Source organism: Crocuta crocuta, unplaced genomic scaffold, assembly GCF_008692635.1.
Source record: "Crocuta crocuta isolate KB4526 unplaced genomic scaffold, BGI_CrCroc_1.0 scaffold41, whole genome shotgun sequence".
NCBI classification, from domain to species: Eukaryota; Metazoa; Chordata; class Mammalia; order Carnivora; family Hyaenidae; genus Crocuta; species Crocuta crocuta.
The window spans coordinates 19703739-19720848 of record NW_027529428.1 but is presented as its reverse complement, the minus strand read 5'-3'; the positions used below and the strand labels follow the sequence as shown (position 1 = coordinate 19720848).

The following is a 17110-nucleotide window of genomic DNA, read 5'->3' as shown; positions in this document are numbered from 1 at the left end:
TTTAATTTGTCTAAGTAGCTTGTCCTAACAGAAGAGGTTTTCACAGGATTATTCCACATATATCCACAAGTGTGTTTTCTTTTGTGTTTTCACATTTGGTATGTGTGTGGTTCAGTAATGACCTTCACTTAAGTGGTGACTGGAATGGTGTGTGGCTCTGTCTGGCGTCCTGGGGGGAAGCCCTGGCTTGCCTGGGGCCTTTTGTGTCCGTACAGAGTCTCATGGGCACCTGAGGGGTGGTGTTGCCGTACTTGGGCCTGAAGCCTCAAAAAGAAAGACATCACCAGGTACCGCAGTGGCTCAAGTCTATGATCTTTGATTTGTGGTGTTAAAGGTACATATCAAGGTTAGGGCCAAATTTTCATCTTTGCCTTGTTTTGTGCATGTACCTGCATGTACAGTGTGGACTGAACTGTGGATTGTTACTTTTTAACCAAAACTGTAGTTTGTGTACCTACCACACCCCCAAGTTAAAAATCCGGTTTTTGGGAAGAACACATACCCCACAAGTGAATTCAGCTCACGTGCTCCAGGCAGAAAGCTTACCGAGCCTGGTGGTCTCCAGGTTTAGAGCTCTGGTCCGAGTGTGATTATGCCCTGGGTCGTTGCCTCAAATGATATGTTTGCAGTTTCGAAGTCTTTTCATTGTACCGTTGAGATTGTTCAACACCTCTGGTTATCTTTGAGCAGAGTTATCTTGGACACCAATGGGTTATGTTGTTCGGCAGACATTATCGACAGAACGGCCACCAGCCCCTAAAAACGTTACTTCCATGATAAACCTAAAGACGGCTGCTTCATCAGCAGACCCCAAAAGCGCTAGTATGTCACCCTCTGAAGTTTTCTCTTCGGACTCTTCCTGCAAAGAGAAACACGCCTACTCTATTAAAAAGGTATGTGTCCCACTTGGGTTACGTGGGTCTTCTCTGCCACTGACCGGATAGCGTTTTCATTTCTTCTCAGCTGCCAGGGGAGTGTCCCGTTCTGTACCGTAGTGCCCATCTGATTTGGTCCCACTTTCACCTTGGGAGAAGGTAGAACCCCAGTCCGGGAACACGAGCGGGAGAGAACATCATGAGGGGTAGAGGAGGTCGAACCCCAGTCCGGGAACACGAGCGGGAGAGAACATCACGAGGGGTAGAGGAGGTCGAACCCGTCCAGGAACACGAGCGGGAGCATTTAGAGGGAGGGGCCCCATCCGTTCCAGACCCACGGACTCCATGTCTGTGAGCCGTCGTGAAGTCTCTGAAGGAGAGGCGCTGGCGGAAGCTTACGCTGCGCTGTGGGAAGTCCTGCCTTTTCACCCCTCATCCTTCATGTGTTGAATTCCAGCTGCTCTAAGTGGCGAGGGCAGTGACGATAAAACAGTTGAGTTCCACACTTTGTGATCGGCTGTATGTCACAGAATCTTGGTTAACCCATCTTCCTTGAAAGAGAGCATTTCAGAATCCGTTTTTCCCTTTCAGGTAATTTGGAGCTGTCATTTTTATTGGCTCCTGCATTTCTTGAAGAGCCTTTTTTATGGTCTGGATTTTGTTTTTGATTTTCATTGTGTGTTGCTACGTCATTTCAGGTTGTAATTGGCCGTGTTTGTTTAGTGCAATGATGTCCCGTCTTTTTGAGCACAAGGATACTTTCTGATCCCCCGAGTGTCACAGACCATCTCTCACAAATGGGAACTGTGCGTTGACGGTCAGTTTGATGGAGGGAAGGTGTGCTGGTGACAAGTCCGGTGAGGTCAGACCCGCCTGCCCACCCTCACGGCTTTATGAACCATGTGCAGTATCCCGGCGGAGTGGGCGACACCCCCCCCTGCACGTCGGGCCGCCAGCTTGGGGCACGTGGGCACAGGCCGCACGACGGGCCTTGGCCGCCGTGCTCTTTCCGAACCTGATTTCCTGATGCACAGTTGAGTTCTTAGAGTTGAGAGGTTTTGTTTTTCCAGAACCTTTTTAAAAGGTGTTTTAATTTTTAATTTTTTAAATATTTTTATTTATTTCTAGGAGAGAGAGAGAGACCGCATGAGCAGGGGAGGGTCAGAGAGAGAGGGAGTCACAGACTGAAACAGGCTCCAGGCTCTGAGCTGGCAGTCAGCACAGAGCCCGACGCGGGGCTCGAACCCACGAACCGCGAGATCATGACCTAAGCGAAAGTCGGACGCTTAACCGGCTAAGCCACCCAGGCGCCCCTAAAAGGTGTTTTTTAATTATAAGTGTAAGGAAAGTTTGTTTTAGAGAAGTTCTAAGATGAGAAAATTGGGATCGCCTGTGTCTGACAACCCAGAGGGCCTGGTCTCGTGTGTAACGGGGAGAACAAGGTCACGGTGCTTTTCTCCCTTGGAAACTGTGCTGTGAATTTTTATCATCAAAGTAGTATCACATCAAAGTGTAATACCGCAGAGACCTGCTTGTGAACAAGGTCATCTTCTCCCCGCTTTGTGGGCCCCCCCTCAGGGAAGCCTGCGTTAACAGCCTGGGGTGTATCCTACCTCAGGCTCCCCAGAGTGTCAACAAATAGAGATTTTTTTGTTTTGCTCTTTTAGATTTTTTTCTTTTAAACAAAAATGAGTTCATTCTGTACGTACCATCCTTGACAGTTGCCTTGTTCACTTAACAAGATTCCATGGGCAGCTCCCGTAGATCAGTGGGAAAACATTCTTGGTACCCCTGGAGGCCAGGTCCCTGGGGGGGATAAAGCAGGGTCCCAGACGCTCGGTTAGAGCCCCTGCACTCCTGGCGCCTCCATCCTGACAGCCCAGTGCTGTGCACACAGGGAGTGGTCAGTGCCTTGGTGGGGGTGGAGGGGGAGATGCTCCGAGGAGATGGGATGGCTCTTGAGCTGGAGTGAGGGCGCAGTGCTAGCCTACATCCATGTGTGGGTGCAAACGCAAAGGCCCTGAGGCCAAGGTGCATTTGACCTGATTGAAGAAAGGCCAGGAGGCTGAGGGAGAGTGGGAGCGGTGGGGTCACATCAGCAGGTGTGGGATGGGCCTTGGCAGTTGTCCCATCTGAAGGCTTCACAGGGGTTCTGATGTGCGGTTTAGGGACCCCTGGGCCGTGGTGCCAGAAGGGGCACACGGGGTTTTGAAAAGACTTCGAGTTGGTATTAGAGACATTAATGTTCTCTGGCTCAAAAGTAGGTTATGTGCATATCTACCAGTTTGAAAATAATTGGACGTGACAACTGTTTCAACAGATTTCTTTTTCTTGACTGCTCTGTTGAACACCGGCTCTCTGGCAAACAGGGAGTGAGGAGACTGACTCAGAACAGAGTTGTCACGTGGTTGCACAGCCTGGTAGCTCAAGTTTGCTCTGACTCACGGAAGTAAACACTTTACTGAGTGTCATAAAACCCATGATTTTTGCTGTTTTTTGTTCTAGTCCAGAGCGTCACAAGGTGGCGATCCTGAACAAAATGAAGCCTCAAGAAAGCATAGGAAAAAGAAAGAAAAGCCTAACTCAACATATGAAGTGTTGACAATTCAAGAGCCACCAAGAATTGAAGTACATTTATACTTACTACTCACCTCGTATGATGTAATAAATGGGTCTGTTGTAATAGAAATATGGGTTCATACTGGCTTCCAAAGGGAAACTCTCCAGTATTTTCTTTAATAATCTTTGCCCAGTCGGTCCCGTTTCCTTCACTGTGGCGCCTGGCACGGCCCCCGAGTCATCGCGGGTGCCCAGTGAGCGTTAGTTAGAGTGTGAGAGTAGTAGCGGGAGACACGCCTGCCTGCCCTCGGACCTGGTCGCGTGAATCGTAGTGCTCAGATTTACCTGCGGGGTCTCGTTCACCCGTTTCCCCTGCTTTGGCTTGCTGGCTGCTCGGGGTCTGCTTTTGCACCCAGGAAGGTTACTGCTGTGTGCTTTGCTCTGGAGAGAAGGGTAGGGCGCCGCGGCTCCTTCGGGGGCCCTGGCCGAGGGAGTGCCATGAGCTTCCAGTATCGCCCCGTAAATCGTTTTCTTGTGGCGCTCCAGAGAAGCCCGTGTCCCCCACCGAGTCGTGCTGGGTCCGACTCAGTTCCAGACTCAGCAGCCCGGCTCCTGGCACCGGCAGAAGTGTCTCTCAGCGCTGCTGCCTGGCATCCGGCTCAGGGCCCAACCTGACACTTTCCTGCCCACCTGGGCGCTCCCAGGGCTCCTGGAACATTCCCTTGAGGACTTTGGGGTCACGTGTTTGAAGACCTACGACCCCAGTAGAGCATTGGTTTGTGCTAACAAGGAATTCATGTATTTGTTGCCCCGTTTCCCATATAACATCTCTAAGTCACCTGAGATGCTAACAAGCTCACAAGATGTTTTTAAATGATGCGAACATCATTGGTAGAGGCCCTTTGCCTTTTCTGTTTCCTAGCTTGGGATCAGCACATGTGACGGGGAGCTTCCTTCTCCTGAGTCTAGCGTGACAGGTTCTGGAATGGAAACACACTTGAAGCTTGTGCCCAGGTGTTAGGGCTCCCATGTCCTCTCCGGGGCGGCGGGATTACAACTGTGCTCTTTCTGTTCTGAGTTAGACGGTTTGGAGGCTGGTTTAGAAGCCCTTGAAGCCTTGTGTGGGAGCTGTTATAGACAGAAGAACATGAGTGAGGAAGGGCTTGCACTTACACACGCTTGTGTCGTGATCCGCGAATGGCTCAAGGCCGTGTGGTTTCTGTAGGATGCCGAGGAGTTCCCCAACCTGGCGGTGGCATCCGAGAGAAGAGACAGAGTGGCATGTCCGAAATTTCCATCCAGACAGCAGCCACAGGTAACTCTTCGATTGAACCCATCACTGCCCTGGACTTAACTTCTCTCGCTCGGCTAAACTCTTGAGAAAATCTATTTTCCAGACTTCTTTATGTACCAAGACAGGTGGTTTGTTGTGATTCATTCCTTCATTGGAGAATCACATCCGGCATGTTGAAATAAACGTGCTGTAAGCTCAGACGTTTCACCGTCTTTATAGCCAGACTGTTGGTCACCGACTGCCACTGCTGCATCAGAAAGGGGGGGCATAGACTGCCGAGGACACTTGGACTTGAAGGGAATAAGTTGACTCCATTTATTCGGGAAACAAGAATCCCTTTGTGAGGCAGCTGTGTCTGACGGAACAAAAGTAAGGGAGCCTCCAAGATTCACACAAGGCGAGGAGCTGAGTCCCCTTGAGTCCCTGCCCCGCTGTGGACTTAGGTTGAACTTGGAGTCGCCACCCAGATGGAGAACTTGCACTTGGCCTGTTTCTTCTCTCGTCTCCAGCATCTTCATTGTCCTTTTGTCTTTTGAGGTGGGGTCATTATTTTCACAGTTTCGGGAAGTAAAATTCTCAGCTTGTGTGCATGTTAACGGTATTCCCGTGTTATAGTTGGGTCACTTCCAGCCCTGCTGGTGGAGGTCGCTGTAGTGTGTCCGGGTTGCAGGGTGCCCGCGCCCAGGCAGGATGACGGGTGGGGGTGCCGGGGCACATGTGGGCACCAGCCTTCCAGATGGAGGTTCCATTTGCTGCGTGTTTCCCACTCCCTGCCTGAATTTGGTATCACCTGCTGCCTGTATTTTGAATCTTCTCCTCATGATTTCACGGCGTTCAGTTGGTGCACCTGGGCAGTCAGAGACTGAATGGGCTGCCAGTGAGTCAGCGATGCCAGTCACCTCACCTCACACACAAACTTGTGTTGCTGAGGACTTCCCACCCGTCTTGGTTTTTTAGCCGTAGGTATGTGCTCTTACTCCCAGTGTTGTAGACGGAAGCGTTGCTGGTTTAACATAAACCCAGGGCTCTGAGAGAAGGAGGAACGAAACAAGCATGGTAGTCATACCGAAAGATACCGTGGGATTCTCTGGGGTTTTCTTTAATTTTTAAAAGGTTTTTATAGTTTCTATAAATCTGTTTCATTTTATTTCTTAGATTGTCAAGAAATATAAAACATTGTTTATATTTAAACTTTTGATTTTTTTCATTCTATAGAATAATTTTAAGAGCAGTGGAAAGAAGAGCCAGATTCCGGTACAGCTGGATTTGGGTGGGATGCTGGCTGCCTTGGAAAAGAAGCAGCACACCCAGAGTGCGAGAGCATCCTCCAAGCCAGTGGTGTTCTCGGGTAAGGCTCTTTCCATCCCCACTGTTCTGTGACTGTTTTATCTTGTAATCAGAGGTATTTCCGTAGAGTCCAGACCTCTTGGTAGTGGGATGGATCAGGAGTCTGGAAATAAACCCACATATCTGTGGCCGGTGAAGTTTTGACCAAATATGTTCATTAAAAGAACAAGGAACAATTTTAAAGATGCTGTTGGATTTCCACACACCACAGAAAACTGGGCTCCTGGGCTCCTGCCTCACACCGTATACATACATCATTTTCCTCAAAAGGGGGCAGACAGTGATCTAGGTATGAGAACTAAGTCCGTAAAATGCTAAGAAGAAAACAAAGGTCAATTTCATGACCTGGAGTTAGTGAACAGGACACCAAAAGCACAGGCCACGGAAGGAAGGAAAGAGCAAAGATCTGTGTGCCAGAGGGCAGTTTCAAGAAAGTGAAAAGATAATTTACGTGCAGAATGTGAGAAAATGTTTGCAAATCACCCATCTGAAAAGGGTTTGATATCCAAAGATCTATGAACTCCTACAGTTCAGCTATAAACACCCACTAAAAGCAGGCAGAGGAGTTGACTTTGCAAGAAGGTGCACGTATTAGTCGTCAGACAGGTGCGAGCCAGCAGCGCAGTGCGCTGTGGTCACAGACGGACGGTAGCAAGTGCTGACGAGGACTTCGGGCAATGGGGGGCTTCTGGGAGTGTGAGGTGCGGAGACTAACTTGGGAAGCAGGCTGGCGGCCCCTCGGTGCTACATGGAGGTTGTCACGTGCCCACCAATTCCACTCCTCTGCACCCGGAAGAGTTGAAAACAGAGACTCAGACGCTTGCAAGCTCATGTTCATTGCAGCATCATTCACAGTAAGAGGTGGAACCCCCAGGTGTATATCGCACGAACAGCTACCGAGTGTGGTCCCGGCGTACGCTGGCTGCTCCTTGGTCCTAACCAGGTGGGGGCCCCTGCCTCCTGCTCCAGCCTGGGGAAACGTGCAGACGGGATGCAGATGAAATGAGGCAGCCTCGGAAGGGCAGACAGTATGTGAAATATTCCGCGTAGACAAATTCACAGAAGGTGGATTAGAGGATCCTGGGGGTTGAGGGCTGTGGGGACTTAACGTTTAGTGGGGGCATGAACAGCCTTGGGGAGTAGGTAGTGGTGACAGGTGCACCACACCACGTGTGTAACTGATGCCCCAGAATTGTGCATTTAGGAATGGTTCAGATACTAGGTTTTTACAGGGTGCTACACGGTGATGACTAAGTTGTGACAGTTAAGTATTGCAACCCTCGGGTGCCCAGGAGCCTGGAATATCTATCCTCTGGCCTTTTAAAGCAAAGCCAGCTGCCCCTGGCCTGTGCCCCCTTCGTTGTGCTGTTGTTGTTGTGTCCCCAAGTTGCAGATCTTGTCGGTGTTGCCTCCACGTGGGAGTGTGCGCGGCCTTCACTGGAGTTCAGATCTGTTTATGGGTCATTTGCTCTTTGGAGGCGAAGCAGGCGTACAGTGAGGTGCATACATCCTGGGTAGGCCCTTTGCGGAGTATCGGCACATGCAGACCTGTAGGACCCAGACTCCCGTCAGCACCCCCGGAAGCCCCCGGCCCCTCCCAGCCGGCCCCTGCGGCTGCCCCACTTGACCCGTGCGGATTCTCGGTCTGCCGCAGGATTGTTTTTCCTGTCCGAGCGCTTTACATGAAGGGACTTTGTAGTACACGCTCATGCACGTAAGGCTTCCTTCACTCATCAGGGTGTTTTTGAGATTTATTCACATTGTGTATGTGTGTCTGTAGTGCCTTTTTGTTTTTTATTCAGGTGACATTAAAGTAACACAAAAGTACGCTTTTTGGGGTACAGTTCCGTGGCGTGGAGTTCATCCAGAATGTTGTGTAGCGTCGTCTGCCTGGCTCCACGTTTCCATCGTGCCAAGGGGAGACCCCTACCCTCTAAGCCCCACCTTTCCCCAGCCCCTGGCAGCCACCAGCGTGCATTTTCTCCGTGGACTTGCCTGTTCTGACGTGTTCTGTAGATGGAACGTGCCGTCGTGTGACCTTTGTGGCAGTCTGCTTTCATGTAGCGAACCGTGTTGCATTTTCATCTGTGTTCCCGTCGGCATTCGACTGGTTCTCACGGCTCAGTCGTATCCAGTGGCCACAGTTGTGCCCACTCATTGATGGACAGGCCGGTGGTTTCCACCTTTTGGTTGTTGTGAATAAGACCTTTGTCACGTCCGTGTATCAGTATTTGAGTCTCTGGTTTTGATTCTCTTGGGAGCAGCCTCGCTGGGCCACGTGGTAGGGATATACTTAGTTTGTAAATACTCCAGACCATCTTCGATGCTGCTTGTGTGCTGTTGGGCACTCACCGGCGACGTGTGAAAGTTCGGCTGGGTCCACATCCTCGCCGACATTTGGTCACTTCGATCTTCATTTCAGCCATTCTTGGGGATGTGGGGGGTGCAGGTGGCAGATTTTTGAACCTGAAAACTGGAAATGCTGTTTCTCCTGTGGATCGTTTTTATACAGGCTGCTGAGTGCTACGTAGTGAGCAGTTTCTAAATTGCAGTCTCGTGCCTACGGCAGGAGGAAGGTTACGTGATAGTTTCATGGCGACGTTTACTAGAAGCCCAGCTTACAACCTTACGGTGCGTGAATGCAGCCGATTCAGCCAAAGCACAGCGGTTGAGGCACCGGCAGGCAGCCTGTCCCCCACCCGGTGTCCCTCCCTCACGCTGCATCCCCAGGACCACTGCAGTGGCACCTGTGGGGAGTGGGCGGAAGGCATGGACTCCGGGCACGGCTCGGACCGGGCGTCCGGTGCACAGAAATTGCTGGGGGTGGGATCGGGGTTGGGGAAGGGGTGTTTTTAGCAAGCACACGGTAGGATTTTTTGTTTGGTCTTGTTTTTTACTTTTTACTGTGGGAAATGATGAAAGGTGGAGAGAAGGCAGTGCGCCCTGCCGCCACGTGCCCCTGACCCAGCTCTCGTGGTTGTCAGCACTGTGCCGTGTTGTTGCATCTCTGACCTGACTTTGTGTTTTCCTGACATATTTTAAAGCGGCGTAGGCTCTGTGTCATTTCACGTGGAGTATGTCAGTGGCGTCTCTGGCTGATGGTGGCTGTGCGTTTAACTGCACCACTTGGCCATCCAGCTGTGTCCATGCTTGTTTCTGTTAGCGTCGAGTGTGCAGTTTGTATTTAAACTTCCTGGACTGCCTCAGTGACGTTGGTAGTTGCGTTCTTACCAGGATCCACACTTGGGTCCGTCACCAGTCTGAGTCAATCTGCACCAACGCCCGGGGACCTCTGCCCTTGGATAGTCTATTTTTCCCAGCACATCTGATGGGAAAGGGCTCTGACCGTGTGTTGTTGTCAGACCGACCCAGTTGCTTCGGCAGAAGTGGATAATTGTTGCCTACGTTTACCTGCGGGCAAAGTCAGCTTTTCCTCGGCAGTTAGCTGTGGGTTTGTCCTGTAGTCTTTAATGGGCTGGTGAGTCAGGTGTGGCCATGAGAGGAGTCGGAGGAGAGGCTCAGGGAAATGGTGTGTTAGGTATACGCGCAGGTCCGGGAGACAGGAGGCTCGGCCGGCGCCGGGCTAGGCAGCAGGCGAGGGCTGGAGCAAGGCGAGGGCTCTTCGAGGCCTACAGGTGAGCGATGCTGTGCGTCTTCTCACGTGCCTGGTGGCCGACTGAGTGTCGTCTTCAGAGAAATGTCTCTTCACGTCTTTTGTCTGGTGTGTGTGTGTGTGTGTGTGTGTGTGTGTGTGTGTGTGTGTGTGTTTTAAAGAGGGACAGAGTGTGAATGGGGGAGGGGCAGAGAGAGAGAGGGAGACACAGAATCTGAAGCAGGCTCCAGGCTGAGAGCGGTCAGCACAGAGCCCGACTCGGGGCTCGAACCCACGAACTGTGAGATCATGACCTGATTTGAAGTTGGACGCTTAACCGACTGAGCCACCCAGGCGCTCCTGTCTGTTTTTAATTGGATTATTTGAGGGTTGTGTGTGTGTGTGTGTGTGTTGTGTAAGTTCTTTATGTATTTTAGATGTTAACTCCTTGTTGGATATGTTATTTGCATGTAACTTCTCCCATTCAGTAAGTTGTCTTTAGTTTTAATTGCTTCCTTCACTGTATAGAAGCTTTTTTTTTTTTTTTGATAGTTTCAGTAGTTTATTTTTGTTCTATTTCCCTTACCTCAGGAGACATAATCTAGAAAAATGCTGCTACAGCCAGTGTCAGAAATTACTGCTTGTGCTCTCTTCTGGGATTTTTATGGTTTCAGGCCTTGCATTTAGTCTTTGATCAGTTTTGAATTATTTCTGTGTATGGTGGGAGAAAATAGTTGTTTCATTACTTTGCATGCAGCTGTCCAGTTTGCCCAGCACTATTTGTTGAAGGGACTTTTCCCCATTATGTATCACATCCCCTGTTGAAAATTAGTGAGCCATGTAATTGTGGGTTTATTTCTGGGTTCTCTAATCTGTTCCATTGATTTGTGTGTCTTTCTTTGTGCTGGTGTGGTTACTACAGTTTTGTGGTAGAATTTGAAGTCTGGGGTTATGATACCTCCAGTTTTATTCTTCTTTCTCAGGCTTGTTTTGGCTATTTGGGGCCTTCTGTGGTTCCATACATTTTAGGATTATTTGTTCTAGTTCTGTGAAAAATGCTGTTGGTGATTTGATAGGAGTTGCATTAAAGGTATAGATTGCTTTGGATAGTATGGACATTTTAGCAGTATTTGTTCTCCCCATCCATGAGCATGGAATATCTTTCCATTTGTTAGTGTCATCTTCAATTTCTTTGCTCAGTGTTGTATAGTTTTGAGAGTATGTGTCTTTTACTTCCTTGGTTAAGTTTATTCCTAGGTATTTTTGGTGCAGTTGTAAATGGGACTGTTTTCTTAATTTCTCTATATTCTACTTCGTTCTTAGTCCATAGAAATGCAACAAATTTTTGTACATTGAATTTGTATCCTGACTTTACTGAATTCATTTATCACTTCTAGTAGTTTTTGGTGGAGTCTTTAGAGTTTTCTAAATATAGTATCATATCTGCAGATAGTAAAATTTTGATTTCTTCCTTACCACTCTGAAGTCTCTTTGTTGGTTGATTACTGTGTCTAGGACTTCTAGTACTGTGTTGAATAAAAGTGGTGAGAGAGTGGACACCCTTGTCTTGTTCCTGACCTTGGGAGTAATAAGCTCACAGGTTTTCCCCATTGAGTATGATGTTAGCTGTGGATTTTTCATATATGGTCTTATTATTCCGTTGAGATATGATTCCTGTAGATCCACTTTGTTGAGCGTTTTTATCCTGAATGGTGGTTGTAGTTTGTCACATGCATTTTCTGCATTCATTGAAATGATCATATGGTCCTTATCCTTTGTCTTGTTGATGTATTGGATCATATGGAGCCCCAGTTACATCCCAGGAATAAATCCCACTTGATTGTAGTGAATGATTTTTTTTTAATTTATTGATGAATTTAGTTTGCTAATATTTTCTTGAGGATTTTTGCATCTTGTTCATTAGAGATAGAGGCTTGTAGTTCTGTTTTATCGTAGTGTTGTCTGGTTTATATATCGGGGTAAATCTAGTCTCTTGGAATGAATTTCCTTCTTTTAATTTTTGGAATAGTTTAAGAAGAATAGGTATTAACTCTTCTCTAAATACTTGGTAAAATTCACCTATGAGGCCATCTGGTCCTAGATTTTAGTTTGTTAGGAGGTTTTTGATTATTGATGCAATTTCCTTGCTGGTAATTGGTGTGTTCAAACTTGGTATTTTTTTCCTGATTCAGTTTAGGGAGGTTATATGTTGGTAGGAATTGATCTATTTCTTCCCGATTGTCTAGTTTGTTGGCATATAATTTTTCATAATATTCTCGTATAATCCTTTGTATTTCTTTTGTATGGGTTATTTCTCCTCTTTCATTTCCGATTTTTTTTTTTATTTCAGTACTTTTTTTTTTTTTTTCCATGAGTCTGGCTAAAAGTTTATCAATTTTGTTGATATTTTCAAAGAATCAGCTCCTGGTTTCATTGATATGTTTTTGTTTATTTCCATATCCTTTATTTCTCCTATAATCTTTATGATTTCTTTCTACTGTTCTGGGGGTTTGTTTGTTCTTTTTCTACCTCCTTTAGGTGTAAGGTTAGGTTGTTGATTTCAGACTTCTTGTTTCTTGAGGTAGGCCTGTACTGCTGTAAACTTTCTTTTAGAACTGCTTTTGCTGCATCCCAAAGGCTTTGGATTGTTGTGTTTTCATTTTCAGTGGTTTCCAGGTACTCTGATTTCTTAGTTGACCCGGTCATTGTTTCGTAGCATGTTATTTAACCTCCATTTAGTTTTGCACTTCCCAAATTTTTGTGGTTTATTTCTAGTTTCCTAGTGCTGTGTTTGGAGAAGATGCATGGTGTGACTTCTCACTTTTTGAATTTGTTGAGACTGGTTTTATGACCTAATAAGTGATCTCTTCTGGAGAATGTTCCATGTGCACTTTGAAAAGCATGTACACTCTGCTGTTTTATGAGAAAATGTTCTAAATATATCTGTTGGATCCATCTGGTCTAGTGTGTCATTTTGAAGCCATTGTTTCCTTGTTGATTTGTTACTTGGATGACCTGTCCATTGCAGTAAGTGGAGTGTTCAGGTTGCCTGCTGTTAACGTATTCCTACTGATTACTTCCTCTATGTTCGTTATTAGCTGCTTTGTGTTTGGGTGCTTCCATGTTGAGCGCATGAATATTTACTGTTGTCGTTAGATTGTCCTCTTTACGAGTATATGGTGTCCTTTGTTTCTTGTTTTAGTCTTTGTGCTAAAGTTTATTTTGTCTGATAGAAGTATTGCTACCCAGTTTTCTCTTCATTTCCATTTGTATGATAAATGTCCTGCCATCCTTCTCTTTCAATCTACACGTGGCTTTAGGTCTGAGATGAGTCTCCTGTAGGCAGGATTTAAATGGTTTTTTTTTTTTTTAAATTCATTTTGTCATCTTGTGTCTTTTGATTAGAGCATTTAGTCCATTTACATTCAAAGTAATTCTAGGTATGTATTTGTTGTCATTTTGTTACTTTATTTATTTATTTATTTTTAATGTTTTATTTATTTCTAGGAGAGAGATAGAGACAGCATGAGCAGGGGAGGGTCAGAGAGAGAGGGAGTCACAGACTGAAACAGGCTCCAGGCTCTGAGCTGGCAGTCAGCACAGAGCCCGACGCGGGGCTCGAACCCACGAACCGCGAGATCATGACCCAAGCGAAAGTCGGACGCTTAACCGACTAAGCCACCCAGGCGCCCTGTCATTTTGTTACTTTAAAAAGTTTTTTTTTTTTAAATGTTTTTTATTTTGGAGAGAGAGAGAGATCGAGCGAGCAGGGGAGGGTCAGAGAGAGAGGGAGCCACAGAATCCGAAGCAGGCTCCAGGCTCTGAGCTGTCAGCATAGAGCCCAACACGGGGCTCGAAACCACGAACCGTGAGATCATGACCTGATGAACTTGGACGCTTAACCGACTGAGCCACCCAGGCGCCCCATTTTGTTACTTGTTTTATGGTTGTTTCTGTAGCTCTTCTTTGTTCTTCTCTTGCTTTTCTCATGGTTTGCTGGCTTTCTTTACTGACATACGCGGAGTCCTTTCTTTATTTTTGCATGTGTATGACCAGTGTTTGAGTTGTGGCTGTCATTAGGTTTCTATATCGTACCTTCTATAGAGAGCAGTCTGTACTGAGTTGTTGGTCACATAAGTTTGAATCCATTCTAAAAGCATTAAATTTTTACTCTTTTAGGTGTATGGTGTCATACTTTACATCTTTTTTTAAAATGTTTTTTATTTATTTCTGAGAGAGAGAGATAGTGTGAGCAGGGGAGGGTCAGAGAGCGAAGGAGACACAGAATCTCAAACAGACTCCAGGCCTGAGCTGGCTGTCAGTACAGAGCCCGATGTGGGGCTCAAACTCACAAACCATAAGATCATGACCTGAGCCGAAGTGAGATGCTCAACCAACTGAGCCACCCAGGTGCCCCAATACTTTTATACTTTTATTTTGTGAATCCTTTGACTGATTTTTACAGATATGCTTAATTTTATTGCTTTTGTGCTCCCTACCTTTCTTACTCCTGCCTGTGGTCTTTCCTTTCCACTTAGAGTCCCCTTTAAAATTTCTTATAGGGCTGGTTTAGTGGTGATGAATTCCTTTAACTTTGTTTGGGAAATTTCTTTATCTCTCATTCTATTCTGAATGACAGCCTTGCTGGATAGAGTATTGTTAGCTGCTAGTTTTGTCCTTTCAGCACCCTGACTAGATCATGCCACTCCCTTCTAGCTTGCAGTTTCTGCTGAAAAATCAGCTGATGACCTTATGGGGTTTCCCTCGTATGTAACTGTTTTCTCCCTCGCTGGTTTTAAAATTCTCCCTTTATCGGTACTTTCTGCCATTTTAATTACTGAGTATTTTGGCGTGGACCTCCTTGGGTTTATTGGGGGGGGTGGGGGGACTCTCTGTACCTCCTGGATCTGGATTTTTGTTTCTTTCTCCAGATTTGGGAAGTGTTCAGCTATTATTTCTTTAAATAAATTTCCTGACCCCCTTTCTCTCTCTCCTCCTTCTGGGACCCCTATAATATGAATGTTATGACACTTGATGGTGTTGCTAAGTTCCTTCCCTTAGTCTTTTTTCACTTGTTATTTTTTTTCTGTCTCCCTTTCAACTTGATTGCTTTTCCTGTTCTCCAGGTCACTGATCTGTTCTTCTTCTTCTAGTCAACGGTTTATACCCTCTTGTGTACTCTTTATTTCAGTTATTAAGTTCTTCATCTCTGATTGGTTCCTAATTTATGTTTTCTGTCTCTTTATTGAAGCGACGGTCTTACTGAGGTTCTCTGCTCTTTTCTCAAGTGTACTGAGTATTTTTATGACCATTACTTTAAATTTTCTGTGAGGAATATTACTTATCTCTGTTTCGTTTAACTCTCTTGCTGTGATTTATGCCTTGTTCTTTCTTTGGAATATATTCCTCTGTCTCCTTACTTTGTCTAATTCTCTGTTTCTGGGTGTTAGGGAAGTCATCTGTGTCTCCTAGTCTTGGAAGTCGCGACCTTATGAGGAAGAGGTTTTGCAGTGCCCGGTGGTGCAGCGTTCCGTTCCTTAGGGCCTGGCATTTCAGGGGCATCATCTGTATGTTTTGTGTGTGCCCTACTGTTGTGGCCTAGGCACTTTTTCCTTCAGTCTGCAATGGCTCTCTGTGTCTGTTATGGGCAGCGTTTGGTCTCCGTGTTGTTAGGTGGCCAGTCAGGCTGCCGTGGGCTTGAGTCAGACCAGGCATTTGCCAGCGATGAGTCGCACTGACCGAACTGCAGGGAGCTTTCCCTGCATTGTCTCCTGAGAAGCTTGTGTTGGTGGGTGGGCCCTGCAGTCAGACCAGATGTCCGACCCCTGCCTACTGCTGGGGCTGCAGTCAGACTGGTATGTGTGGTGAACATGCCCTGTCCTGGGGCAGGAGTTACTTCGGAGTGGTGCTGGTGTCTCTCGGAGTTGCTTGCTCACTGCCAGGCTCGTGGCACTGGTTTGGATGGGCTTGGGCCAAGGGCACATTGGAGAGGAGATTCACAGGAGAACTCCAGGGTGGGGCCCCCGATGCCAGCAAGGTTCCTGCTGGTCCACTGCCACTGGAGACCTGCAGTGCACAAGGACAACTCCCAGAGGTGGGCCTAGACAGAGGGGGTGGGTCTGCAGAAGAGCATGGGAGTGAGGGGCACAGCGCTGGCAAGGTCCAGTCCACCATGGGAGGGGCCCTGCAGCTGCCCCCGAAATTTGCTGAGGCCAGGATGGTGGGGGGGAGGAGCAGGTCCTCAGAAGAGTGCAGGGGTTGGGGGTGGGCAGGACAGGGTGGAGGTTATTACCAAGCAAGGTGAAGATTGTTTGGAGATTGTTCACTCCGTGCTTATTCCCCATAGGTTTCTGGGTGTCTTGGCTGGGAGGTGGGAGAGGGAGATGGCACCTGCGAGCTCTTTTGTTCTGGGAGAAGTCTTCCAAGGATCCCTGCCCTCCAGCGCACGCTCTGAGATCAGTAACAGATCTTCCTCCCGAACACGCTGGGCCCGTTTTCAGCCTGCTGCTCCAGTGCTCCATGCCAGCTGTCCCTTTACGGGCAGGTCTCCGTTCCCTGTAGCCTCCAGCTCTCCCAGCGCGGGGCCACGGAGTCTTAAAGTTTCTAGTGCTAAGCTCCGCTGGACTGAGGAAGAACTCAGTCTTAAGCCTGTCTGGTTTTCAAAGCCAAATATGGTGATTTCTCGTATCGTGTGGGCTCTCGGTGTCTGCTCTGGGGCCTCCTCTTCTCCACTCTCTGCGCCTGCTGCGTCTCTGCCTCCTGTGGAGAGTCCTGCGGGTCCGTTGCCTCAGGCCTGTCTCCATCCTTCCTGCCATCTTACATGGCCTCTTCTCTACTTTTAGTTGTGGAGAGTCTGTTCTGCCTGTTCAAGTCCTTTTCTGGGTTACTCACACTCATGTTGGTGTTAGCTAGGTGTAACATGGGGTGAGGTGAGCCTAGGACCGTCCTACTCTGCTGTCTTCCCTGGAAGTAAGATTTAGCATAACTCTTAAACAGGCCTAGGTTTTTTGAAATGGTGAGCATTGGCTTCAACTTCAGGTCACGGGCTGCATTCACCCCGACCAGACAGCCAGCCTGTCCTTGGAAGCCTCGAAGCCGGGCGCAGACTCCTCCTTTCCAGCCACAGAAAGCCCTAGGTGGCATCTTCTTCCTACGGGAGGCTCTCGCACCCACCCTGAAATCCTGAAATCTGCTGCTGAGCGCAGCCCCTCCGTCTCCCTGCGCTGTCACGTCCCAGCGATGTTTCCTTCCTGACACCTCCTGAAACCACCACCCCCCCAACCCCTCCCTACCCGCCTGCTTCAGACCCGGCCTCCGAGGCCTCCACCTCTCTCAGCCGCCACAGGATGGAAGAGTCTGGGCCTCGCTCTGGGCTGGGTGTATCTGAAGGGAATGCTGGGGTGGGTTTCCTCTTCTATCCAGACCACTACCGTGTTCTCCCCC

The 17110-nt window shown here is 47.8% G+C and overlaps 1 protein-coding gene across 1 annotated transcript in view; it reads left to right on the top strand.

Moving 5' to 3' along the window:
• Positions 1–17110, top strand: part of SECISBP2 (SECIS binding protein 2) — a 41300-nt gene that overhangs the window by 11195 nt on the left and 12995 nt on the right. Inside the window, exons 7-10 of the mRNA XM_077759333.1 lie at positions 691–893; positions 3381–3503; positions 4660–4749; positions 5944–6076. Coding sequence (XP_077615459.1) covers positions 691–893; positions 3381–3503; positions 4660–4749; positions 5944–6076 — 549 coding nt within the window. The remainder of the gene's footprint in view (positions 1–690; positions 894–3380; positions 3504–4659; positions 4750–5943; positions 6077–17110) is intronic.